This window comes from Lissotriton vulgaris, chromosome 2_1 (assembly GCF_964263255.1).
Source record: "Lissotriton vulgaris chromosome 2_1, aLisVul1.2, whole genome shotgun sequence".
Lineage (NCBI taxonomy): Eukaryota > Metazoa > Chordata > Amphibia > Caudata > Salamandridae > Lissotriton > Lissotriton vulgaris.
This window is the reverse complement of record NC_141687.1, coordinates 1393472236-1393500173: the sequence shown is the minus strand read 5'-3', so window position 1 is coordinate 1393500173 and position 27938 is coordinate 1393472236. Positions and strand designations below refer to the sequence as shown.

The 27938-nt window shown below is 49.0% G+C and overlaps 1 protein-coding gene across 1 annotated transcript; it reads left to right on the top strand.

Annotated features, from left to right (window-relative positions):
- Positions 1–238: 238 nt before the first annotated feature.
- Positions 239–27938, top strand: LOC147732629 (uncharacterized). Its single transcript, XM_086954294.1, has 4 exons — positions 239–697; positions 14849–15134; positions 23692–23751; positions 27562–27938. Exons 1-4 carry the CDS (start codon positions 239–241, stop codon positions 27936–27938), a joined length of 1182 nt encoding a protein of 393 aa, XP_086810420.1.

Genomic DNA, 27938 nt, shown 5'->3' with positions numbered 1-27938 from the left:
ATTGGGAGTTGCAGAACCACCTGCACAGGTACTACCACTACCTCAGCCAAGGCCATTAGTCCCAAGGCCGAGCAGGAGAAAGGAGCGCGTATTCCGTGTGAGGACCCCACTGGCTGGATTGCGCAATAAGCAAATAATCAAACTTTATCGCCTCAAGAAAGTTTCCATTTTGACCCTCCTGCGGCAGATCAAACCGCAGTTGCTGTCTGAAAATGAAAGGGGTAATAACATCCCACCGATGACCAAACTACTCGCAGTATTGCACATGTTGGCGTCTGGTTCTTTCCAAACAACTGCAGCTACATTGGCAGGGGTTTCACAGGCGTCTTTCTCCGCCTTCCTGCCATCAGTTTTGGATGCAATTCTCCAGCTAACGCCACAGTACATCCATTTTCCAAGCACCCACCAGCAGCAGATGGACATCAAACAGGGCTTCTATGCCATTGCTGGATTCCCACATGTGCTAGGAGCAATAGACTGCACACATGTCCAGTTTGTACCACCTGCTGCAACTGACCACCTCTATAGAAATCGGAAGCATACCCACTCCATTAATGTGCAAGCCATTGTGGACCATCGTGGACTACATCTCAATGTACTGGCAAAGTATCCAGGGAGTGTCCATGATGCGTACATTTTCAGAAATTGCATCATTAATGACCGTTTTCAGAATGGACAATATGGCAATGGTCTCCTAGTAGGTAAGCCAAATTTGTTGAAGATATAAGTATACTATGCAGTAATACTTCGTACTTTGCCACACCACATGTCGGCATGTCACCATGATGTAATAAGTCAATGTGGGGGGGGGGGGTATTGCACAGGGATGTCCCATAAAAGTAGCAGAGTCAATTCCACTGGATTGCATGTGCTCACTTTAGTGCGACTGTTGATGCAAATCCTGTGCGTGCTGTAAGCAGGTGTAAGGACTGTTGTTGCCTTGTAACAATCATGCCCCCCCAGAGCATTTTTTGTTGCTGTGTTGTGGTTGCAATTACATATCTGCAATGTACCACTGTCATGGCACAGATCACTCACACATCAGTCAAGTCATTCCATCATGGTGTGCTGCATCGTAAATGCTGTGCATAAATGTGTCTTGAAGGGTGGTGCAGAGTAACTGGTGCCTCTGTTGGTATGTAGGGATGCGCGAGTCAATGTCAAAATGTTCCATGACAACTAACACAAACTAAATATAGAATTGTGCATTGCTTAGTAAGAAATGCAAGTATTATTTTTTTGGGTGACACATATAAGTTGGTTTGAAAGAAACATTAACTATCACTTCATGGCCCAGATTCACAATTAGTGGATCTACCCTGCTAATCTGCAGGGATGCAGCAGTAAATGTGCACAGCATCTCCACCACCCATGATGCCCTGCCATTACAATGCGATGCACCATGGTGGCAATTCTGCCCAGATGTCTCATGCATCTGGCCTGTAACAGTGGGGCTTTGCTGGAGTTGTGATGCAAGTGTGACGTAGCTCCAGCAATGCTCTATGTTGGCCTCATTGTTGTAATGCTGCCCCAAGCCGTATGCCTGCTTTAAGCTGCCACAGGGTTTTGATGCAGTAGGGGCTCTACATCATAACACTTATGGTTTGCATTTGAAGTACAGTATTGCCTGCATATAAACTGTCAGCGCAACCCTTCCCTCTCATTCCATGTCTACTGGCTATGTTCATTACATATGGGGCGTTATAAATGAAGGTCTTGCGCCGCCGGTGCGTCACTTTCAAAATGTGAAAAAGTGACGTAGCAGTGGCGCAAGGCCTTCATACATGAGGCCCATAGTCTGTAAGTTGGATATATCAGCTTTGATTGTTCGCAAGAGGATGCGTCAGTCGATAGGCATGGCTACCGTTGTACCCAGGCCAGGTAGCTGCTCGTGCAGGCACAACACATAGCACTTGTGTGATCAGTCAGTATCTCCTTGTGCTATTCATTAGTCTATATCTCACAACTCTATTAACATTTGTTCTCAGTCCTGTGCAATAGGGTATATATGTAGTCCTTTCTCTACCTCCCTACGCAGTGCCGCAGTCTCTGCTTTGGCCCACTTCAACATATCAGACTGCCATACTTCGACATTAGGGGGTCTGTGCAACTTCCATCTCATTTTCAGTGCTTGGAGTGCCAACTGGGGGCCCAGGTCCACAAATTTCAGTAGTGCCTTACAGGTCTTGGATCTTGTACTGTTACCTATCAGGCAGGGTAGTGCACCTTCAGGGATCTGCTGAGCTCTTACAGTGTATATTGTGTTTGTGATTTCCCACCCAGTAGTTGCGTAGTCTTGGGTATGCCCATAGTATGTGAAGAATATTTGTGTCATCCTTATTACATCTAGGGTAATTGTGGGGAGTGGCTGGAAACATGCTGTGTAGCCTTTGGGGAGTGAGATTAGCTCTATGCAAAAGCATGGCCTGTATAAATGTGAATTTGACATTCTTGGACACCGGCCTAGGGTGGGCCAGGATGATTGGCCATTCGCCGTCTGTCATGGCCTCCCCTGTGTCTGCTATCCAAGCTTCCCTGAGTGTGGTGAGGGGCAAACATGCATGTTCCCTAATGCCCACATATACCCACTTTACTAGGTGTCCAGCCGTCAACATATAGTGGAGGATTTGCACCACTTCATATTGGTTTGGCTTGGTGCGTTGTGGAGCCCAGGTGCGTCATACATAGTGGGTCACCGAGGCGTGTACAACGTACAGTGGTTGCGGGGCCTCTGTGGATAGTAGGAAGGTAGCATGATCTAGTATGGTGTTGTTTAGAAACAAATCTCCAACTCTGTCCATCCCAGTATCTGTCCAGGGTAGTAATCTGCGTTGTGTGAGGTTCCCTTGTGGAGTTGGGAGTCCAAGCAGGGGGATGTTGTCTGCGTAAGGAGTGGTTCCTGCACTGTACTTTAATGCTGTCCACCAACATCTCAGAGGTACATGCAGTAGGGGGTGGCAGTCCCTGGGAATCCTGCCAGTAGGTAGTAAAAGGGAGTGAAGGTACCCGCGTGCCAATTTGGCTGCCGTCAAAGCTATCTTGTGGAGATTTCTACCCGCCACCCATTTCATCAACCATTGTAGGTGGCTAGCATTATAGTAGCATTGTAGGTCTGGTACACCTTTGCCTCCTTGTCTGGTGTTCAGCTGTAACTTCTTGAGACTGATCTGCCGTCTCCCTGTCCCCCAAATGAGAATCATCACTAACGTCTTTAGTGTGTCAAAAATTGGTTGTGGGAGTAGGACTGGCAACTTCACAAAGTACTACAGTATTCTGGGGAGGAGGACCATGTTTGAGAAAGCCACCCGGCCCATTACAGAAAGGGGCCTGGATGTACAAAAGGTCACGCCACTTTGGAGGCCGTTGCTTGCTTGCCGCACATTGCCCTCAATCTGGTCTTCCGGGCACTGGTATACGTCAATATCGAGGTATTGAAACGTAGTTGCAGATACCTGGATCTCGTGAGTGCCAAACTGTATATGGGTAGGTTGCACACCGTCTTGGGAAAAGAAGCACAGTGATTTACCAGGGTTTACCGCCAAGGCAGAAATCCAATTTAAATGCGTAAAGATGGTTGCTAGGTTTGTAGGGTCACCTTGCAGATTTTGGAGGAACACCATTATATTCTCCTCATATATGGAGATCGAAATATGGGTCTCTACGACTAGAATGGCCACCTCTGCTGCTCTAGTGCGGAGTGCAATTGCTAGGGGTTCTAGTGTGGGTACGAACAGTAACGGTGACAGCGGGCACCTCTGTCGGGTGCCCCTGTGGACGTAATAACTGTCTGAACTTGGCCTGCCTGTGCGTGCTGTAGCTGTTGTGTTCGTGTACAGTACAAGGATCCATTTCATCATGCCATTTCTGGTATCCGAAGCGACTTAAGGATTCAAACATGAAGTCCCATGTCAGGGACTCAAATGCTTGTCTGAGGTCCTGGGCCATGCAGCCAGCGTGCCCAAGTCCCTGTGGGGTGGTTGTCATGAGGATGTGGAGTTGGCTCATATATTTGGAAGTACTCTTCTTGGGGAGAAAGCCACATTGATCTCTTTGGATCATGCAGGGAGATGGGCTTCTATTTGTAAGGTGATAGCTTTGCTAAGGATTTCATACTCCCAGGAGAGCATGGACAGGGGTCTAAAAATTCTCACGTCAAGGGTGTCTCTGCCGGGCTGTGGGATGGAGATGATTAAGGCCTGCATAGTCGTGACTGGTAGATGGGCAACTTCATAAACATATTATTATAATGTTTTTCAATACAGGTGCCAACGTGTCGGAGTAAGTTTGGTTAAACTCTCCAGGCACGCCATCCATACCCGGAGACTTATGCTGGTTCAGTGTGTGAATGGCAATTTTGAATTCCAGTTGTGTTATGGGTGTTGCTAGGGACGTCTGGATCTCCTGGGTCATGGTTGGAATCATCAATTCATCTAGCAAGTCTATCGGCAGAAAGCTAATGCCATTTTGATTGTGCACCACGTGCCCCTGACCTGTTCTCTGCGTGGTCCGCTCCTTCCTTGAATGTGCTGGCCGATGAGTCCTGATTATTGTTTAGGTCCTCCTTGATGTCCATCACTTCCAGCCACTCCTCCACGTCCGTGGGGCTGTCAAAGAAGTGAGTTTTGTTGTTGTTGATCACTTTGAGGTGTGCAAAAACAGCAGGGCGTAACGGAGTTTGGCACTATGGAGTCCCTTTGAAATTGAGTAGTAGAAGGACCACTGCTTCTGTGAGGGAAGTGCTGTGTGTAAATGATTGTAAGTATCAATGATAAAAAAATCCAACCGGGGGTCTCTGTCAGTACATAGTGATATGGTGCAGTGCACTGCTCTGACAGAGACTCCAAAATAAACAACTAGTGTCAGGGGCTTGTAAAGTTGATCAGCAACATCTACCACAACATGCAATTGACCACAAATGAATTCACCATGACAAACTTCACAAAGTATTTGTACAAAATATGATATGTATGCAGAAGTAACACTAAAGTAAGATATGTACATTTACTTGCAGCTGATCAAGGATATGGTCTACAGACGTGGATGATGACTCCATTTGCCAACCCAAAAACGGAACCTCAAAGGGCATACAACTATGCCCATTGTAGGACACGGAACATTGTCGAGAGAAGTTTTGGCATGCTGAAATCCAGGTTCCGTTGCCTTGATGTGTCTGGTGGAAGGCTACTATATTCCCCAGAAACAGTGTGCAAAATGGTACTCGTTTGTGCAATACTGCACAACATATGTGTGAAAACAAATGTCCCTTGGGACGAAGAGGACCAACACCCTGATGAAATGGATAATGGTGATGGAGATGAAGCAGGAGGCCAAAACATCTGCAACACTGCAGCAGGGATCAGACGCCGCACACACATTGTTTCTCAATTTTTTTCATGATTAATCATTCTTTACTTTATAATTATGTAAAATAAATTTCTAAATGAAAATTAACGTAGGAACATCTTTTTATTTTTATTCTTTGAACTGTACAGCCCATATGATTAGCAAGTATGTGTCTGGAAGTTTGTGTTACCATCACCTGGTGGGGTATAAGGGAGTATTCATCAAGGAATGGCATGGTTGAATTACACAATAAAGGAAATGCTGCTCGGTGAACATCTATACTCACATGTGAATGACCGGGTGCATGGAAGGTTCAGTATCTATTGGTCAAGACTGTTTTCCAACACTGCACAAAAATGCGTATTTACACATAATTGTCCTCTGTGGAGGTTGATGTGTTCCTGCATTACAGTGAAAGTCAGTACTTGGCCTTTGAAATCTAAGATAGAAGATCATTAGTGCCTCTTGGGCAGTTGCAGGTAATGCACTCTTGTCCCAACATTCCCTGTAAATTGCTTCCAAGCGTGGTGCCAACATTTCAGCATATGTTGCGTCAAACTTGATTGCCATACCATCTGCACCAGGAGCTCAATGTAAATAGAAATTTTTCATTGCTGTACAAATATCACACTCTGTCATCTGTCCTCCTAAGCAATCTTCCAGTTGCTGATCTATGCGTGGCAGTTGAGCAGCGGCTTACAAATCAACAAGGTCCGCAGGTCTGTCTGCCATTGCGTTCCTATGGAGGGGGACAAAATAAGTGAAGAATTACCATGATGTACTTCATGGGAACATACCAAACGGGCTTCCAAAGTACATAGGGAGACAATAGCGTGCAGCAGGATTACCCAACCAGGCCAACAGGGAGACAACCTCATCATGTTCAGCGTGAGCCCAAATGAGCAATTCCTCATGAACTAAACAGCGGAGTTCCTACATTTGTCTAGGGATGTCTTCACGTGCAGCCAAAGCCGCCTCGTCATACATTGAAGCAGCATGGCTGGCCTGCTCTACATGTCGCAACTGATCCTCGCTCTCCCTAAAAACCATTAGCAAGAATTGTCAGACACCCTATTGTGGAGGAGATAAAAAGTCCACTAATCACTTACTCTAAAGCATCCCATTCAAGGGCCCTTGCACGATGGTGTCACATCATCATGGTCACAGTAACGCACCATACCTTCCTGCAATAACGCTGAAAAGAATGTATCCTAGAATGCCAGCGCATTCAAATGGCAGGTGGTAATTGCCTGCACCTGCCCAGTCCATTGGACCAACACCAATCAGGGATAATGATCAGAGATCAATAATGCCAACTACTCACTTAGTCATCTGGTGAGTTACCCAGATGTGTTGATGATTGTGCAAATCTCAGTCCATCAGCTAGGACACAGTTCGGAAGTGAAGGTCAGCTACAGTGCACCCACCATCTGCACAGGTGGGCCTCTGTGATTATGTTGCCCCCCCAGCACTTACAACTCCAATCTCCGCCTGGTGGCAGGGCCCACAGAAACCCCTCAATACTGGTCCCAGCCAAAAGAGCTGGAGCACTGTCATCACCCTTGTGTCCCTTGCTGCTTTATTGCAAGTTGTTATGGTCTACCAATAGATCGCCCTACTCTTCAACTGTAGCTACAGGGATCAGTACTGGGGTAATGGTGTGGAACGTGTGTCTCCCGCATGTGATGTCCACTGGCACCCGGGGTCACCATGTAGGACTGCGTCCACTTGGGGCAGCTAAGCATTTCCGCCTGTTGGTTCCTTGTGTGTTCCCGGCCAGGGACGAGGCTGAATGTTGTAGCACGTGCAATTGTGCTGTGCTGCCCCACAAACCTATTTCTGGAGGTCCTCTGCAATACAGCTGGTCTTCTCCACCACACAACTTCTTCCACACACACAGGCCGATGCGCCCCTGGAGGTATCCACAACTGCTGGGGACCAGCAGACCAAACAGTCACACTCACCTCGAGTTCCCAGCGTCCCAAGAATGCTGCACATCTTCTGTTCAACGAGGCAACAACAGTGCACTGATGGAATCTTAAACAACTCCAAAGTCAATCTCACCTCCTGTGTCTTTGGTATAAGTTTACAATGGTGCACCGGCCAAATCCATAAGCTGGGTCCGTATCAGCGGCAGTCTTGGCCATCTAACTGCTTACTTGAGGGGGGGTGGACACAAGGCCAGCATGGTGTACGTCCTTCCGAATAGCTCCGTCCAATGCCCGGCAAATAAGCTACATATCCTGACTATCCCATGTTCCACAATTGGTCAAACAATCTCTGCGTGCAACGGAAGACTGCGAAACCTCCTGACCACCATCTACGGATCTTGTAAGCTGCTGTTGAACGGACACGCCTACTTGCGCCTGTGCAGCCTGCTACATGAGCAAAAGCATATGCCGTGAGTGGTGGAGTAAGCCAGAGATGATGAGGCCAGCCGATTGCAGGCACTTGTGATGCAGCCACGCAGTGCGGCTCTGATTGGCAGCTGGGCGGTCGGGAGGAACCTGGGGTGGTGAGATAGCTGGAGGAGCGCTGACAGCCAGAGCGGATGTTTGTTTTTGTAGCCATTTTGTTAGTTGTGCCTCCTCGTGGACAGCCTCCCCGCCCCGCTAAGGCCTCCCAGCTGCCCCTCCCTCGCCCGCCCCCTCCACCATCCATATATGACAGATGCCTCCCCGCGCAGCGTTCACGCGCAGCGGACGCACCCCATGCGCGCGGAAGAGGCGCCAAAGTTAAGCCCGTCTACGCCCGTCCGTGCCTGCACCGCGCCCAGCGCCACACCCCCTGGCCCCCGCAAAGCACTCCCCCACAGCATTAAGTATGACGCCGCCACCCTCCTAGCCCTTAACCCTGGATGCACACCTCTATGCTGCGTTGCTGCCCCAGGACTCATCCCATGGACCCTTCGCCTGCCACTCCTGCAAATTTACCAGCATCAAGACCCATACCACTTCCACTAACACCAAACTCAGCTCCGACTCTAACCACCTGAAGTGCATCCTACTGAACACCCGCTTGGTCCAGAGACACGCCACCTAACTCAGGGATCTACTCGACACTACATCGCCTTCCTCACTGAAACATGGATGAACGCATCATCAACACCCAACATCGCCATAGCCATCCCGGACAACTACAAGATCATCCAAAAAGACCGCTCCATTCAAACTGGAGGAGGCATCGCCATCGTCCATAAGAACACCATCAAAATCACGACCATCTCCGACAATAACCTTACAAATGCCGAACAACTCCACTTCCAGATCCACACCGACCCTAGGACCACACTCAGAGGCACCCTCATCTACAGGCCTCCAGGAACCCGTAAACTATTCAGCGAATACATCACTGACTTCATCAGCCCACATGCCCTCGCCTCCGAGAACTACATTCTACTGGGAGACCTCAAACTTCCACCTGGAAAATAAAAACGACAGCAACACCGCCATCCTTCATGACAACCTGGCCATTCTCGGCCTCAAACAACTTGTTGACACCCCCACCCATGTAGCCGGACATACGCTTGACCCAATTTTTACCTCCAGCAAACACATCTTCTTTGATCGCACCACAGCTCTCCATTGTACGGACCACAGTTGTGTCCACTTCAGCTACAAAAGCACCTCGACTCACCACCCCCCACAACCTATTCCCCGAAGATAATGGAACAAAATCACCACCGACCAACTCCTCACATCGCTCAACAAAAATCCACCCGCCCTCTCATCGGACACAAACCAAGCTGACATCAAATTCAAACAATGGATCAGTCACAGTGCTGACGAATTAGCAACCCTGAAAATCCATCACACCAAACAAGACAGCCAAAAGGCTTCTGGTTCAACGATGACCTTAAACAATCCAAGAAGCTATGCCCTAGTCGCAAGAAAACATGGCGAAAAAACCCAACCACAGACAACATTACCACCTTCAAGGCAGCCACACGCAAACAAAACCAGCTGATTCGCTCCACCAAGAAATCAGCATTCAAGGACCGACCCGACTACAAGGCCCACAACAGCAAGGAACTATTCAACATCGTCAAAGAATACACCAACTCCACCGCAGCCTCAAACAACATCACTCCCTCCCAAAACCTCTGCAATTCGTTATCCTCCTTCTTCTACAACAAAATTGCCAACATACATGACAGCTTCCAAAACAGTTCCAACTAACAATCCTCTCCACCCCCCTCAGATCCTAAACCAACCTCTAACAACCTCAGCGCCTGGATCCCAATCACCACTGAAGACACCATCCGCTTAATGAATTCCATCCACTCCAGCGCACCAACCGACCCATGTCCCCAACACATCTTCCACAAAGCAGACTCCATCATCGCACCACATCTCCGTGTTGTCATCAACTGCTCCTTCAATTCTGCTACCTTCCCAGATAGCTGGAAACATGCCGAAGTCTGCGCCCTCCTGAAGAAACCCACAGCAGACCCCTCTGAACAGAAAAACTACCGCCCCATATTCCTCCTCCCATTCCCAGCCAAAGTCATCGAGAAAGCTGTCAATAGCCAACTTGCCGCCTTCCTCGAATCCAACTACTCCCTCAACCCCTCACAATCAGTCTTTCGAGCCAAAACCAGCACCAACACCGCCCTCATCGCAGCAACAGACTACATCGGAACACTACTGGACAACGGAGAAACAGTGGCCCTCATTCTTCTCGACCTTTCCACCGCCTTCGACACTGTCTGTCACAGCACCCTCATACAACGCCTCACCAACATCGGCATAAAAGGAAGAGCCTTGGACTGGATCATCTCGTTCCTAGCTGGGAGAACTCAGAGAGTCCCACTTCCCCCATTCAAATCAGAGGCCACCGAAGTCATCTGCGGTGTACCACAAGGATCATCACTCAGGGCACCCAAGGGCGTGCTTACCATCTGCGGTGTACCACAAGGATCATCACTCAGGGCACCCAAGGGCGTGCTTACCTCACTTCCCCCTATCACTCGGGAGAGCCTGATCACCTTGGTCCCCCTGGTCAAATCCGGCTCTCCTCTAGACCCCTGTCCCGCTCACATTCTCCGCCATATCTTTGTTTCCTGCCCTGACCCTCCCCTTCACCTTCTCAACAGCTCTCTTGCCCAAGGCATCGTTCCTAAACCCTTGAAATCTGCGGTAATTGTGCCCATCCTAAAAAAACCCGGGGCAGACCCTTCTGTCCCCGCCAATTTCCGTCCTATCTCCCTCCTACCATTCCTAGCCAAGGTGCTCGAGCGCCACGTCACCTGTGCTCTGAGCTCTTTTGTGGAGAATCATGGTGCTCTTGCCCCCCGTCAAGCCGGTTTCCGCCCTGCACACTCTACGGAGTCCGTTGTCCTGTCGGTCTTGGACACCCTCAGGGAGGGTATGGACACTAATCAGCACCAGGCCCTTGTACTCCTCGATCTCTCAGCCGCCTTCGATACGGTGGATCACACCATCCTCCTCTCCCGTATCGGAGCGGCGGGGATCGGGGGGACTGCCCTGGTCTGGTTGTCCTCCTTCCTGAGTGACCGCACCCAGGCTGTTCGCCTGGGTGACTTCACGGCGGACGTCCGGAAAGTTCAGTGCGGGGTTCCCCAGGGTTCCTCTCTTTCTCCCCTCTTGTTCAATCTGTATATTGCTCCCCTAATCTTCTCTCTTCAACAGATGGAGGTCGGCGTATTTAATTATGCGGACGACCTCCAGCTTGTCTTCAATCTATCTTCTCCTTCCTCTGTTCTAAACTTTCAATCTGTTATGCTTCACATCAGGGACTGGATGAACCACAATCACCTTAAACTCAACCCCGACAAAACCGAGTTGGTGTTGACGGGTGGTTCATCCAGCCCCTGGTCCCCTCTTTTCTGGCCCCCTTCTCTTGGCCCCCCTACTACCCCCGCTTCCTCAGTCAAAACACTTGGTATAAAACTTAATTCTCAACTCACTCTTCACTCCCAGGTTAGCTCTGTGGTGTCTTCTTCTTTTCTTTCACTGCGCACTATACGCAGGGTGTCCCGTTTCTTCACTTTCTCTGCTCTAAAGCTCATCATCTTGGCCATGGTAGTATCCCGCCTGGACTATGGCAACGCCCTGTATGCCGGCATCCCCGCCTACAGTTTGCGTCGCCTACAACAGATCCAAAACCAGGCGGCCCGCCTGGTTTTCAAACTCCCCAAATTTCCCCACTCTACCCGCTCCTAAAATCACTTCACTGGCTCCCTGTGCGAGCCAGAATTCAATTCAAGCTTGCTTCCATCACTTTTCGGGCCCGACACGGACTCGCACCTGCGTTCATCTCCTCCGAGATTGTTTCCTATGTTCCCACCAGGGAACTTCGTTCATCTTCCCAGTCCCTCCTCACCATCCCACGCTACCGGAGAAAGAAGTGGGGAGGCTCTAAATTTGCCACTCTCGCCCCTACCCTCTGGAACTCCCTTCCCCTTGAACTCCGTACCATCTCTCTCTACCCACAATTCCGTAACCAACTCAAAACCTACCTGTTCACAAAATATTTTGAATAATAACTTTCCTGTTCCCCCAGCTTTTTAATTTAGGATCCTGTTAGTAACAGCGCCAAGAAACCGCAGGTATACGTGCGCTTTATAAGAAATTTTAAATTCAAAATTCAAATTCAGTCCCACCCTCTTCAACGTTTACATGAGTCCACTCGCTTCAATTGCGCGTCAACACAACCTTAACATCATCTCCTACGCTGACGACACCCAGCTGATCCTTTCCCTCACCAAAGACCCCAACACCCCAAAACCAATCTTCACGAAGGCATGAAAGAAGTAGCTGTATGGATTACAAACATCCGCCTAAAACATAACTCAGATAAAACGGAAGTGCTAATCCTAGGATCATCCCCGTCTGCCTGGGACGACTCATGGTGGCCTTCAGACCTGGGCTCAGCACCCATACCCACAGACCACGCACGTAACCTTGGCTCTATCCTAGACTCCTCACTCTCGATGACCAAACAAGTCAACGCCGTCTCATCCTCCTGCTTCAACGTACTTCCTATGCTCAAAATAATCTTCCACTGGATCCCCGCCGACACAAGAAAGACTGTCACCCACGGACTGGTTACGAGCCGACTAGACTATGGAAACACCCTATACGCCGGAATTGCAGCCAATTACATAAAGAACTCCAACACATCCAAAACGCATCAGCGCAACTCATTTTGGACATTCCTCGCCAAGATCACATTTCCAGCCACCTGAAAGATCTCCACTGGCTTCCCGTCAACAAGAGAATAACATTTCGTCTCCTCACCCACGCACACAAGGCCCTCTACAAACTAGGGCCTAAATGCCTCAACACTCGACTATCCTTCGACACACCCACCCGACAACTAAGATCCTCCAATCAAGGCCTCGCTTCAGTTCCACGTATCCAAAGATCCACCATGGGAGGGAGATCCTTCTCCTACTTGGCGGCCAAGACCTGCAACTCACTCCCCACTCACCTCCGCCTTAGACAGAACCACAACTCCTTCAGAAAAGAACTTAAAACCTGGTTATTCGATAAATAATCAACCCCCTCCCCAAGCGCCTTGAGAACCTCTGGGTGAGTAGTGCGCTATATAAATTCCTGAACTTTAACTTGAACTTGAACCCCCAGGGCCATCGGAGCCAATATTCTGAGGTCCCCTGGGGTAGGCGCCTTTAAAATTGTGGCACGGAGAATGCATGCCTGACCTGCTGAATGTAGATTTTGAGACCAGCCTGCAGTGGGCTCTACACACTAACCCTGATTGGGAGCCCTGCGGTGGGTGTAGCTCCTGAATCCTGCCCAACAACCCAGTGTTTGATAGGCTATGGACACACATGTTATTAATTGGACCAATGTGGCGGGCGCCATATTGCTGTTGCCCTCTAACATTTACCCATGTGGCCAACGTCGAAGTAGAAATAGAAAGGAAGCAGTAGCCTGCAGTGCATCCAAGGAAACAAAACGTGGCATAGTGTTGCTGGCGTCTACGAGGTGGGTCCTGCATACTACATAAAATCGGCGACCATGATGTAAGTGCACAACCTAATGCATAGGGCGCACTAAGACACAACAGGCTTTGCACTTGTTCTCTGAACGCCTTACGCATACTTGAGGGCCCCTTGGCTGAGGAAAATAATGGACATAGGAGCGCTTAGAGGGAACTACCTCACTACCAGCCTAACAGCAACAGCACAGTAGCATATCCATAAGGGTCACCGGGCAGTATGTTGCTCGGTGCTAATGTGACCGTGACAAGCAGCAAACTCCTGCTTGGCCATTTTCACAAGCAACACTGATAGGGCCGCAACCATAATCTGCACAACTACAGCAGGAGTCAAAAGCATATCCTGACGCCGGAGAAGAGTGAGGGCCACTGCAACAGTACAATCGCTGCCCTGCACACCAGGGTATGGGCAGGATCCAGACTAAGGTCAAGAATATTGTGCCAATGCAGACGTCCAATCCACAGGGTCGGAATATCTCCGGCACTCCTCCAGCATGGACTATGTACCGCCTATATTAAAAAAGGACACAAGACACCAGCCTGGACCTTCTTGGGGTCTTAATGAAGGCGTCCAGGGAAGCGCTGGAGCAACGTATGGTCAAAATGGTCACTGGACTGGCGCGTCTCATGGCAGTCCACAGCAAGGTAGCATAAAACGTCTATATACAGAAGCCTGCACTGTCCGACCTCATTCTGCATCAAAGTGACCACTCCAATAAATTGTGACATCTACACACACAAGCACTGATGTATAGGCAACCTTGTCTAAAGAGTCCCTCTAACTTGGCAAGAGTCTCTAAAATTCAATATTCACTCAATTTGTAGAAGAGTCACTCAAAATCAAGATAAGTGTCGCATCGTTACATAAATTGTCTCAATTAAACAAATGTGTAGCATCAACACAAATGTAACTAATAGCAAGCTACAGTAAAAGTGTTGCATCTACCATCAAAGTATTGCAAATCACCTAAAACGTGTCGCATCTCGACAAAATGCATCGCACTATCACAAATGTGCCGCATTCATAATTGTAAATGCATGGTAACACACGATGCGACACTCAAAATATGAAAACGTGACGCATGTGCTGAAATACTTTACCTAGCTATAGAAATAATAACGCATCGTCAAATGCGTGTTGCAAATCATAAAAACGTGACGCAACTCCGGCAGGAAGTGATGTCATCATTCTAGATTCTTCCAAACCAGGAAGTTGATTTTGCTTTCACTTTCTGTTAGTCTCTTTGGGTGTGTGCTTGGTGTTGGAGGTGTTTTGAGAGTTGCGACTGAGAGTTGTGTTTTCCTGTATCTTGTTGTCAGTTTATTGTGTCTTTGGTACTTATTAGGTCTGTCTATTGTTAGTCTTGTGTGTCTATTTGTATTTTGTGTCAAGGGGTGTGTGCCAATAGGGGTAGTTAGGATTTTAATAGGGGTGGGGTTTTTAGTTGTTAGCACTCAGTTTTATGTTAAGTTTCCTTTGGTCTCTGACATTCTTTTATATTTTTAAACATTTTCATAGCACACTATGTCAGGGAGGTCTAAGAACCTAACTGACAGTGAGTTTGGGGGGCTATTGTGGTTAGTTCAGCATTATCTCCCGAGGATGGTGAGCATGGGTGGCCGTGTGAGCCAAGGCTACCCCACAGTGGAGCGGAGAGGCAGATGGATGCTTGTTCAACGACACCTTGAACAATTGTACTCGGTACAGCGGACAGTACATCAGATAAAGCACTGGTGGCAGGACACCGTCAGCCGTGAGGGTGATGTACTGGATCATCTGGGAGTGGATGTCGGAGGCCCAACCGGTGAGTACATTTCTATTTTTTTATTTTTTTTTAATTTTTAAAACCTTTATTTTCAAATAGTGCACACAGCTATTCAGCCTTACATCCCGGAGGCTAGGCAGCAACTCAAAAAAACAATGGGTCAAAGTGCAAGAAGCAAGGTACCAGAATGTGTCAAGGTTATAATTTTCCATTTTTTGTATTTGTTATGAAAAAGAAACAAGTACAGAAAGAGGCGCCAAAACTAGCGCTAAGAAAGAAGGCAATTAAACTATTATGCAGTGGGGCCCAATCAAGGAGTCGGTTAGGCACAGTGGTCTCAGTTAGGTTCAAAACAATATGGATGCATAGAACCACGGGGGGAAGGAAACACAGGATAGTAGTGATATCAAATCGTCAGTTGGAGTTATAGGCTATGCAGTCAAGTGTTCTTCCAGTGGGGTGGATTCCGGTGGTATGCAGATGTCCCCCCTATACTCGTTCCAGGCCCCCCACAGCTTCTGCCATTTTTTGGGTTTACCCCTGGCTACATACACAGTCTTTTCTCGGAACATACACCAATCCATGTTGGCCTTCCACTGTACCACCTTCGGGGCTGTCGTCGCTCCCCACATTTGTGCAATGTCCCGCTTTGCGACCATATTCCCAAGGGTAACCCACTGGGTTTGTGCAGTGTTGTAATCCGTTGGACCCCAGATATTCAAGAGGCATCTCCGGGCCTCCGCATGTACTTCCACCCCGGTCACCTCACTCATGATCATGTGCACCCGCCTCCAGTAGGAAGCCATCACACTGCACTCCCAAATGATATGCATGAAGGTGGCCAGAGCGCCGCAGCCACGCCGACCGAGGCCGTCAACCGAATGTCCCATATGTATTAATCTGGGGCCAGTGACGTAGACTCTGTGCAGAATCTTCAATTGCACAAATCGAAGCCGGGCGGGGATAGGGACCTCCTTGGGGGACGACACCGCATATTGCCAGTCCTCGTCGTCGATCTCTATCCCGTCCCGTACCCATTGATCTCTCAACCCCAGTAGAAGATCCGTGCGAATATTAATCAGTTTTTTATACGTCAGGGAAATAGTGCTGTCCGGCATGTGGCCGTCCAGTACTCGATCTTCCAGGGAAGAACTTTCGGGGATTGCCTAGCCCTCGGGCATGGCGGACAGGAGTGCATGCCGCAGCTGAGCGTACCGAAAATATGCCGTTCCGCCCAGCTGGAACTCCGTCTGTAGTTGGGCAAAATACTTCACCTCCCCTCGCATCATCATATCCTCCACCCTAGAGATTCCGATCATGTCCCACTTGTCGAATCCCTTAGTGTGCCACAATTTACCCAGAATCTCGGAGTCGTAAAGTGGAGTTGCCATTGTGAGCTTGTCTTTCCACCCCTGTGCCTTTGTGATCGTTCTCCAGATGTGCACAGCGGTTTTCGTTCGCCCAGACATCCGCCTATCAAGAGATCTCGTGTAGAGCGCCCTATGGTATTTCCCGCCATCTAGGAGCCACCGATCCATGGCGTAACCTGGACTATCTGCCGGGCCGTAAAGACCGTGATTAAGGGCCACCAACTGAGAGGCCCAATAGTATCTCCGCACGTCGGGCAATGCTATGCCCCCATCATACCACGGGAGCGTGAGCTTCGTGATAGCAATACGTGGCCGGCCATCCCAGAGCAGGGCACGTTGCAAGCTCTCGATTTCCCCAAAGTATCTGTCCGGGACCGGATCTTGAGTATTTTGCAGGGCATACAGGAACCTGGGCAGGGACATCATTTTAAATAACGCCGTGCGCCCAAGAAGGGAGAGAGGAAGTTTACGCCATCCCTCTACGTCACGTCGGAGACAAATAAGAGGGGGAAGCAGATTGTTCTCGTAGCGTGCCTTGGGGTCAGTTGAAATATAGATCCCCAGGTATTTAAATCCCTGTCTCGCCACCTGTATGCCACAGTCCCTCGGAAGACGAGGTGTCCCCCCTCTCAGAACGTATAAGTGCGACTTCGACCAATTAATGACCAGGCCAGAGTGCCGGCCAAAGAGTCGAAGCACGTCACATGCTACGATGAGAGATTTGCAAGGGGAGGTAAGATACAGAAGGATGTCATCTGCATATATTGATACCCGGTCCTCGAATCCAGGGGACCAGCGAATGCCATGTATGTCAGGGTGGTGCCGTATCCAGGCTGCCAACGGTTCAAGTGCCAGTGCGAACAAAAGGGGCGACAGGGGACAGCCCTGCCTAGTGCCCCTATGAAGAGCAAAGGACGCGGATACTCGACCATTGACTGTCACGTTAGCCAGCGGGCTGGCATATAGAAGTTTAACCCACCCTACAAATTCCGGACCGAAGCCGAGCTTCGACAACACTGCCCACAGGTAGTTCCATTCGAGGGAGTCAAACGCCATTGTGGCATCCAACGACGCCAGAACAGCTGGCTCCCTGAGTGTGTGAGCCCTAGCCAGGGCTCCGTGGAGTCTCCGAAGATTAAGGGCCGTGTTGCGATGTGGAATAAAGCCCGACTGGTCCGGGTGCACTAAGTCGCCAATTGCGCCAATCAGACGATTGGCCAGCAATTTGGCAAGAATCTTAGGCTCTGCATTCAACAGAGAGATGGGACGATACGATTGACACAAATCTCTGGGTTTCCCTTCCTTATGGATAACCACAATGGTGGCCAGCCTCTGGTCGTGGGGAAGCATGCCCGTCTCTCGCGCCTCCAAGAACATGTTCCGTAGGGGTGGAGAAACGACATCGGGCTTGATTTTATACAGTTCCACTGGAATACCATTGGGGCCGGGCGCCTTACCAGGTCTGAGGGAACGAATTGCAAGGGCTATCTCGTCCGCAGTGATGTCCCTATCCAAGTCGTCACGGTTCGTCTCTGACAGACACGGGAGATCTATTTCCGCCAAAAGTGCACTGGAGTCGGTCTCAGACCGGTCCGAGACCGAAGTGTAAATGCTCTCAAAGTAGTCCGAGAACGACTCAACTATTGCCCTCGGATCGGTGAAAAGCAGGCCATCGTCCCCCAACACCTCCGGAACCACGCGACCAGCTCTCTCCTTCTTGTCGAGCCAAGCAAGGAGCTTGCCCGCCTTATCTCCAACATCGTAAATTCTACCCTGTTGTTCCCTACCCATGACTTTGGCAGCATCGGAGACAATATCACGATATTCTGATTGCTTAAGCAAAAGAGCATGGAGCAGCTCAGGCGTCGGGCCCGCTTCCAATTGGGAGTCCAGCTCCATAATCTCTCCTTCGATGCGCACCATGTCGGCATCTCTATGTCTTCGGACGTCCGCTATAAGGGAGAGAGCCTCACCTCGCAGAACCGTCTTAAACGCCTCCCATAAGGTGGTGGCTGATGCGACCGACCCAGTATTCTCAGAGAAATAGAACTCAATAGCTCTGGCCAGGAGTCCGCACGTCTTCGGGTTTCGAAAATACCACGGGTTAACTACTACAAGCCGCTCGGTGACCACAATGTCGAAGTCGAAAGACACCCAGACCGGGGAATGGTCCGAGATGCCCCTCTCCAGCAAGCGAGCCTCGGAAATCGCCGGCGCATGTCCTGCCAGGGCCAGGACATAATCTATTCTAGAGAGGCTACCGTGCGCCCCGGAGTGAAACGAGTATTGACTCTGGGTAGGATGCATAAGTCTCCAGCAGTCAATCAGTCCCATGGTGTTGAGGAAATCGGGCAACCAGGATTGTGAACTACGGAGATCTCTGGGCGGATGTCTGTCCAAGGTCCCCGAGCAGACTGAGTTGAAATCGCCACCCACAATAAGCAACCCCTCGGGTAGGCCCAAGATGGCGCCTCCAAGGTCCTGAAAAGTGTTGTTTTGTAGCCCCGGGGGAACGTAAACTGAAACCAGAATCAGGGACCGCCCCTCCCATCTCCCCGTGACGGCAGCGTACCGCCCCTCTCATCCACAACACTGGAGTCAATCTCAAATGGGAGAGACGTGCGCATCATAATCCCTGCCCCCCGGGACCCTGAGGAAAACCCTGAATGTGCCACCATCTTGAAACCCTTCCTGTTAAGCGCTCAACACGTATTTCCCACCAAGTGCGTCTCCTGTAACAAAATAACATCAGGCATACATCTCTTAAACAATTGCAAAACCACCCCTCTCTTGATGCGATCACCCAAGCCGTTAACATTCCAACACAGAACTTTTAATTTCCTTCCCCCATCATCAAATCGCGGGCCTTCGCCGACCCCAGTAGGCCTCATAGATACAGTGAAAGAATTAGAGCATTTGTTACATTGCCTTAGAAAAAGAAAGGAGAAACAAAGAAAGCAAACAAAACCAACCATCGAACCATCCCCCACCTAACACCCCTGCAGCAGACTAAATAGCCCCCCCAACCAGCAGTGTGCCTGTCGCCCCATGAACTAAACTACAAGAAGACCCTAGAGGAGAAAGGAGATCACGTAGTCCCCCCCGCCACCCTCCATTTTAGGAAGAAGGATATACACCATAAAGTGCATCAGTATGGCTTTTGGTCATTGTCAACAGGATCACCGACCGACAAAGTTAGTGAAATGAGTTCTACTCCTGACGTTCGGGGCCTCCCGAGGCGCCCTCCGAATGTTCTTCCCGTTCCTTGCGTCCGTGCGGCAAGGTGTCCAGCCAGTCGCTCACCACTTCAGGCATGCCGAAAAACACAGCACGACCATTATGTTCAATACGCAGTCTAGCGGGGAACATCATCGAGTACTTCATCCCCAAGTCTCTGAGACGCCGCTTCCCTCCCGCAAAACTTTGGCGCTGTCTTTGAACCGCCCTAGTAAAGTCTGGGTAAAAGTTGACATCCGCGTTCTGGAACTTGAGGGGCCCGTGTCGTCTCGAGGCCTGTAGGATCACGTCCCGATCTCTAAAATTAAACAGGCGGGCTATGATGGGGCGTGCGACTTGGGCGGTCCACCCGGCATTCTGTGGGCCCGCTCAACTGAAAAGAAGTGGCTGAGGCCTGAGGGGGCAAGATGAGTCTTTATCAGTTCCTCGACGAAGAGATCGGTGGCCGAGCCCTCTGCGCCCTCCGGCACCCCAATAATTCGGACGTTCTGCCGCCTGGCACGTCCCTCAAAATTTTCTAGCCGCCTTGAAAACAGATCGTTGACAGACCTCAGGTTCCGGACCTCCGTCTGCAGGTCCGAGACATCAGTTGTGAGGCTCGCAGTTTTGATGTCTAGCGATTTCACCCAGTCATTGGTCTTGCCGAGGTCGGCCTTGATCAGGTTGAGGACGATCGCCAGAGTATCAACTTTGTGCGTCAGGACCTCGTGTTGCTTGTGCATCTCCGTTCTTATGCCAGCTATAGCCCCCATGATGTCTCGGAGTGTCGGCTCTGACTCGCCGGCGAACCCGCCCGTAGAGTGTCTTTTGAATGGGCGGCCACATTCGGCGAGGTCCTTTGTTGGGCATAGCGATCAATCTTGTTTGTCTGGGGTTGGACCGTCTTCCTACTGACCCGGTTCACCGTTCTGTCTGGGTCGCCCTTGCCCACCATGTTGGAGCCGGGGAGTGAACAAAGGGTGGTACACCAAAACCTCTTCGAATACACAAGCAAGTGTGGAGCGTAGCAGCCGCAGATGTTTATTCAGCGAAAGGCCACTTCGCAACTTCGCTTACTCCGCCGGCTGGCGCAGGAGTCACTCACTCGGCATATCAATCATGCGCTTCAGTGTCGCTGCCGTCGGCCATCACCGAGACAATGGTCCGTCCCTGGCACGAATCTTCAGCACGACGTATCTTCGTCTATAAGTGTCGGATTTTGAATCGGACAGCAGATCCCGTCTCAGCGACCATTCACCAACAAGAATCCACCACCGTGGATCAGGATTTCGATCAGGATTTATGCGGAGGGTCGGAGGGTCTCCGGATCTCCGAGCTTACGCGGCCATCTTGCTTGCCCGCGAAGCTCCTCCTCCTACATTTCTATTTTTACTCATGTTGTCATTCTCACTAATGTACAGATATGTAAAAGGTTTCAATGTTCAAAATTAAGCAAAGTATGTCTCAAATTTTCAACAAGGTCACGCAAATGTTATTCCTGCGCTGTGCTGCGTTACTTCAGAAACCACAGAGATGCAACATATTGAGAATCATATGTTGTGTGTCTGTGCATACCCCTGCGCTCCAGCACTAACTGTAGCCATGCACTGGCGCAGGCACCCTTGCACTATGATGCAAGGATGCCTGCGCCATGGGGAGAAAATGGTAAGTACAGTGAGGGCCAAGATGCAGCACAAAAAAATGATTGCACTTTTTCCACTTTCAATGAGTGCTTTGAAATGCAGCAGGCATTGAAAGTGGAGCACACATGGAGAAATGGAAACATTTCTCAATGTGCCTCGCTACCCCACCTCTAGTGTGGCGTAGCATTCCTACGCAACTCCAGCTTAAACATTTTCAAACAAATTGTAAATGTGTCTCCCTCCATAGGTGTTGCCTGTGAACATCCACAGCAACATCCATGGAACACCCCTTCCACGCACAGTGCTGCGTGTGAAGGGTCTGTATTTTGAAGGAGAGGTGAAGTCACACAGGGTGGGTTTCCCTCTCCTTCTAAATTAGTAGGACCACTCTGCGCCACCACTACTTTCAAAAGTCTGACGTACTTGTGGTGCAGTGGGCTAGTAAAACACAACCATTGCCATTGTATGTTGATAACTGTGTTGTGGTGCATATTTTGAAATATGCAGGGATGCATCATCACACATCCAACACTCATTTCCCTCCCTGGTCCACCCCAATTGTGTTTTACTTTGTAAGCTGCATCCCGGGGCAACATTTTTCAACAATGTGTGTGAAATACTGTGATGCCATGGTGGAGCAATTGTGGAGTTGGGTTCAAAATGATACTTGGATGACGTAATGCTGAAGGCAAACCCTCAGGCCTCCTGTCATATCACACAGGATTGTGACGTATCACAGACATTAAGGGGCGCACTTACATATTTTGGGGCATCCCTGCATATCAGCAGGGATGTACCACGGGCCTCTTCCATGCACATCTTGCAACACTGTTGCCTTACATTGAAAAGGGGAAAAAGTGACGCACCACTGGCAAAAGGCCTTCATTATTGATTCCCAACGTATGTAGTGCGGCTGATCACCCAGCATTGGTGCCTATGATTTTCAATGCAGCACACCATGGATGAACAAATGCACTGATGTTTAGTTATATTTTTTAAATGATCTAATTGTATTCTATGTATTGCCTTTCACAATTTTTAATACAGTATAATGTTCAGAAATATACATCACAAACAGGAATGCATGTACATTTCAACAGTCAAGTAGGCAATATGTATTCTGGTCATCCTGGACTGCATTGTATTGTGGAAACATTCACGCAGGTAGCAGATGTTCCCAAGAGTATAGGTAGTGCCTGTGGAGAAGATGTAGTCCAGCGTGTGGATGGGGGTGTGGATGGGTGTTGTGAGGAGTTGTCTGAGGCCAAGTTTCGGAAGGTTGTGTATCAGGGTGGCAGGGTTGGCGTCATAATTGTTGTAAAGGTGGAAGTTCAAGTCCACAAGGATGATTTATTCCATGAAGGCAAGTGCATGGCTGCTTGCAAGGTTGGCAATGGAGTCAGTACATTAAGCCAGGGAACCAGGGGGTGTGTCAATTAGTGTCCCTCAGAGGGTGAGGTTGTTGTTGTTGTGGATCTGCAAGTACATGTGTTTGCCAGTGTAGAGGGTGTTGTCTATATGGCTACCAAACTTGATGGTGTAATTGTTTACGATACCTATTCCACTTCGGTTTCCATTGGGACAATCCATGCAGGTGATCTTCTATACGTCCGGGATGGCTATAGGAATGTTGTTGGGCAAGGAGTAGTTCCACCAGGTGTCAGTCTTGAAGGCCACATCTGGGGCAGAGGTGTCTGGCAGATCCAAGAGCAGACCAGCGTGTAATGTAGCAGAGCAGGTGTAGTGGAGTATGCTGTGGAGGTGTGTGTGTTCAGTCCTTTGACATTTGGTGGTCCACTCACAGGTGAACCTGCATGTGTGGGCCAAGCAAGGTCCGTGGGTCCGTTTCAGGGTGTCCTTCAAAGTGTAGTGCTTTTGGCCTGCCATGAGTACGTGGAGGCTGCTTGTGTCGCTGTGGAGTCTGCTCTTGTGGCGTTTGCGTGGTCCATGGTTTCTGATGCTGGCCACCCTCCAGACATGTGCATACAGGCTTGCCTTATGCGCGCCTTCGGCCACCCACCTAATGCCATTACAATGTTAGCTGGTAAGGCAAAGCTGCTGGGAGGCGGGATGCTGGGGATGGGGAATGGGGCCAAGTGGGTTGGACCACAGGGGTATTTGCATCAGAACGGGAGCTGTTTACACGGGGGTGAGTTGTAAAGCATGGTCAAACAATGTACACTCATGTGGAGGTCATCATGCATTACCAGTGTCCATGTACATTTTCTAGCTAAATTTTGTTGGACAAGTGAAAGGGTAGTAATAGACTAGAAATGTCATGCATGTGTTACCGTACAATCTGCACGCTGCAATATATCACATTTTTAATGCCATGCATTAATGTACATATTTGCACATGTTTTGTAGGTGGTCCACCGCCATACACACAGGGGGAGATTCACCGCTTTGAGGACCCCGATGCAACCAGTGAGTATATGTATTAATTCCTAGAGATTGAAGTAATGTGTGTGGAAGCAAGCTGCACTGTGTATGTGCCCAACTATGGCATGCTTAATGCATCCACTTGTATCAAATGTTTGCTGACACCCTCTAAGTAAATGTAACATTTTGTGAGTGTTTGTGACAGATGTTGAATCATGCATGGACAACATGAAAGTCACATAAGTGTCAGACAGCCCATTACCCTAGGAACAAAGTAACAGTCAATGCCTGTTTATTTTTGACACTGAGGGAGCAGAATTCAACATGAAAATGCAATTTTTTTACACGTACATCTGTACAGTAAGCCATGCTGAACACAGTGCTCACTACATGTGTTTAGTGAATGTGTTGTGTGAATAATTATTACAGGCTGTGGTACCAGGGTTGCAGTGTGTGTGTAAGCTCAAAATCAGGTGTACTGTGGAAGCACATGGCTTTCTAGGTTTGTTCACAATCACTGTTTTTCAAGACACGTAGACCAACAAATCAGTAAGGGGGAGATTTATGTTCACTGTTGCATCCCCAGGGATGCGCGAGTTAATGTGCGCCATAGTGCGCCACAGCTCCGCCACCCATGGTGCGCCCCTTTTACATAACGGTGCACCATGGGCCACAAATGGCACAGATGTGTGACGCATCTGTGCCAGAAAGGTGGCGCATTGCTGGAGTTGCGTCGCAAGCGCAATACAGCTCCAGCAAGGCTTGGGGTTGGCCCATCTACACAATGCTGCATCAAGACCTACGCCTGCTTCAAGCAGGCACAGGGTTTTGACGCAGCATTGGCCAAAAAGAGACTGAGTGAAATCTCATATATTTCAATCAGCCACTTTCAGGAGGCTTTCCTGCGCAGGAACGCCCTCCCCCCCCCCCTGCGCAGGAACACCTCCTTATGGCGCAGGGCTTTACAAAGTGACGCATCTCCTAGATGTGTCACGTTGTGAATAGGGCACATTGTTTGTGCCGCTGTTGTGTAAAATAAATTGACCCAATTACGGCGCAACAGCATAATAAATCAGGCCCTCAGTGATTTAAGCAAAACTTAACATGCCCACAGTGCATGTAGTGCCTTTTCAATGTGTGATACTTTTTGCATGCTGCATCAAAATCACACTGTCACTCCTCGCCCATGTAAGCACAGCATCCCTCCGTGTAATGACACTGGGCCACACCAGGATCTGCTGAAGGAACGTTATTTATCATTTGGCCCACACCAACCCCTAGTCCAGGAATTTGCGTGTCAATTTTGTTCTGCTAGTGTGGGTAAAGAAATGTTAGAGACATGTTCCCTTATCCTGATTATTTTTGTGTTCCATTATATGCTTTAAAACTGTGAAAATGTCCTCATAGTAAGTGAACCAAATACATTCAATACCACAACATGTGCATAGGGCACACATTCTGCAACCAAAATTATTTGCCAATATGAACAGGTTACTGCCTTGATCGCACACACACCAATCCTTACATATTGCCATGCAGCATTCACTGGTGGTTGAAACAGGCCCATCCCACCATCACTCTGAACCAAGGGCGTATGGATTAAGTAATGAGCCCGTGACAGCCCAAATGTATCCTGCAGTTTGTCCTTTTACAGGAGAACTCCCTTGCTATTCCGGTCTACCACTCCCTACAGGCCAAGCTCCATCCATGTTGCAAGGGCCAACCAATCTCCCACATGTGGAAGTGGCTTACACATGCCCAATGGTACCTCTGGGGCATGAGGGCATTGCACTCCCATCTTGCCATGGTAGCTTTTACAACAAAGTGTCGGAGTCAATTTTTACTCAGTCAATGAATCCATCCTTATCTTGTGTGATAAATATCACTAAGGATGAGACGTGCCGTGCCACCTCTGGTTCAATTTTAGATTCAGCTTGCATAAAGTCCTGCGCCACTGCGTGGGTGAGCCCCTTCAGTGGAATTGACAATAAGTACAAACAAAAATCTGGGACAGCGATTACCCCCTCTGCCCTGTGCTGCATCTGGGTCTCCAACGCCACCCTTCCACGTCCAGTTTCCGTAAGAATAACGGTCAACATATAACAGAATTCTATGCACACCAGTAATGTATGGTACTAGTACAACAGACAGGAAAGTGCCACCATCGTCACCAATGCCGCTCGGCCCACCTACAACCGTGGCAACGTTGACCAGAATTGCATGCTACTCCAAAGCACTCTCATAACTCATACAATATTCACATCACTTTGTTCTTCCTGGGTATGGTAAACATGTGTCTCCCAGTAAGAGAGATGTCTCCAAACCTGTTTTGGAGAGCACGCACCCCCTCCAATGCCTCCCCATCGTCCACTGGAAAGAACAAAAGGTCATCCGCATTCTATGAGACGAAGTGCTTGTGATCAGGGAGCCTCAGGCCACAAACCACCCTACACAATTGAGCACAAGTTGCTCATGTTTTGACAGCCAGTGCAAATAACTGAGGGGAGAGCAGGCAACCCTCTTGCCCTACTGGGTATTAGGAGGACATGATTATTCACACCTTTACTGTGGGGATGCTTGACAAATAGAAATTTACAATCCAGTGGACACTTACCTCTCCCAGCCCAAAAACCCTCCTAACAGCAAACAAGTAGGGCCACTCTGAGCAATCAAATGACTTAGCTATATCCAATTAAGGTCCTCTGCACAATAGTCCACCGCATGGTCTGTATTCAACATTTATATCAACGTCCATAGACTATTGGCCATATTGCTGGTAGGGATTAAACCAGCCTGATCAGGGTGTATCAAGTGTAACGTGTGTGGGAATACTCGTGCAGACAGGATGAGATTTGTCATCACATCATCCATGGTCAGCATGATTAGGGGACAGTACCCACAAAACTCACTTTGGACTTCACACTGTATGAGGAAAGGGATTATAATAGCTACCCTAGTCGTAGACAGCAGCATCCCCAGTTGGCCAGCCTCCATAAACATCAATAGCATCTGAGGTGCAAGAATGGTGACATTACCCAAGTCAAACTTGATGGTGAGACCATCAGCCCCCAGGGGTTTTGTTCAGGCCCACTTCATTTACAGCGCACCGGACTTCCACACCATTATATCCTTACCAAGAGCGTACACCTGCTCCTCGTACACGGTGTTCAAAGAAAGCCTGTGCCTCTGCTTCCCAAACCTGTAACTGGCCACTATGTGTATCAGCGGCCACTATATGAATCCAAATAATATGAGACAGTGTGTACACATACCTATCTGCTTTGCCTTTCATACGCTTACAATTATATCCCACATGGAGATTTTACCCTTAACAAGGTGCACCTCCTGTGTATTCTGCTTTATATTGTCCCACATATACCTTGGACTTAAGACTGCGTGCTCTTCCATTACAATGTATCCACGCCTCACCCAATGTGATCTTTCCCATCCTCTCAACTTGCATTCCTTCACCTCAAGGATTCATGGCGCTATGATACCCTCACAAGTATCTTTTGCAATATAAAAACGTAAGACAAGATAGTTCAACATAAACCAGCGTGGGATACCAAGGCCCCGCATGAGCAGACAAGCACATCTGTTATACTTGACAGTATGTATGTGGCCAGATGCTGGTGTGTCATTTAATGGCAGTCATTCCACTTGGGCACCACCTAGTGGCCCGTGGTCATGTGACTTTGGATGCATATGCTAGATGGCAATTTTGCAGAGTGTCATCACACAAGTGTTGGTCATATTTTCATGACACTTTCCATTCACTCTTGATTGTACAACTTAGGTCATGCTGATGTCCATCATGTACTGCTTGCCTTACACATGTTCCCTTTTTTCATACAGATAACATGAATGCAGAGGAGGAGCGGGCTTTCCGCATCAGGAAAGCTCGCTATGGACACATCCTTGCAGTTGCGAAGGGATTTCGGTGGTCGGGTCGGCAATATCAAAAGCGAAAGTTGGCTAAGACCTGGGTTATCAAGTCACCAACACACCAAAGTGGAACTGACGGACATTCACATGTTGTTTCCAGTAATGCAGGTGGTGCTGCTGCCCCACAAGCATCCACATCCGCTGCAGCCACGGCAGCAAGTGTTGATCCTACGATGTTAGCAGGCATGGAGAGTAAAATTGATACTTTGGAGGCAAAAATTTCAGCGTTGGATAAGAAACTTGACAGGGTTCAACAGACATTGGAACAAATTATCTCAATGATTTAA

Coding starts and splice junctions, on each gene's coding strand:
- LOC147732629 (XM_086954294.1), top strand. CDS start 239: ATGACCAAACTACTCGCAGTATTGCACATGTTGGCGTCTGGTTCTTTC. Junction 15,135..23,691: donor GGATGTCGGAGGCCCAACCG/GTGAGTACATTT, acceptor CATGTTTTGTAG/GTGGTCCACCGCCATACACA. Junction 23,752..27,561: donor TGAGGACCCCGATGCAACCA/GTGAGTATATGT, acceptor TTTTTCATACAG/ATAACATGAATGCAGAGGAG.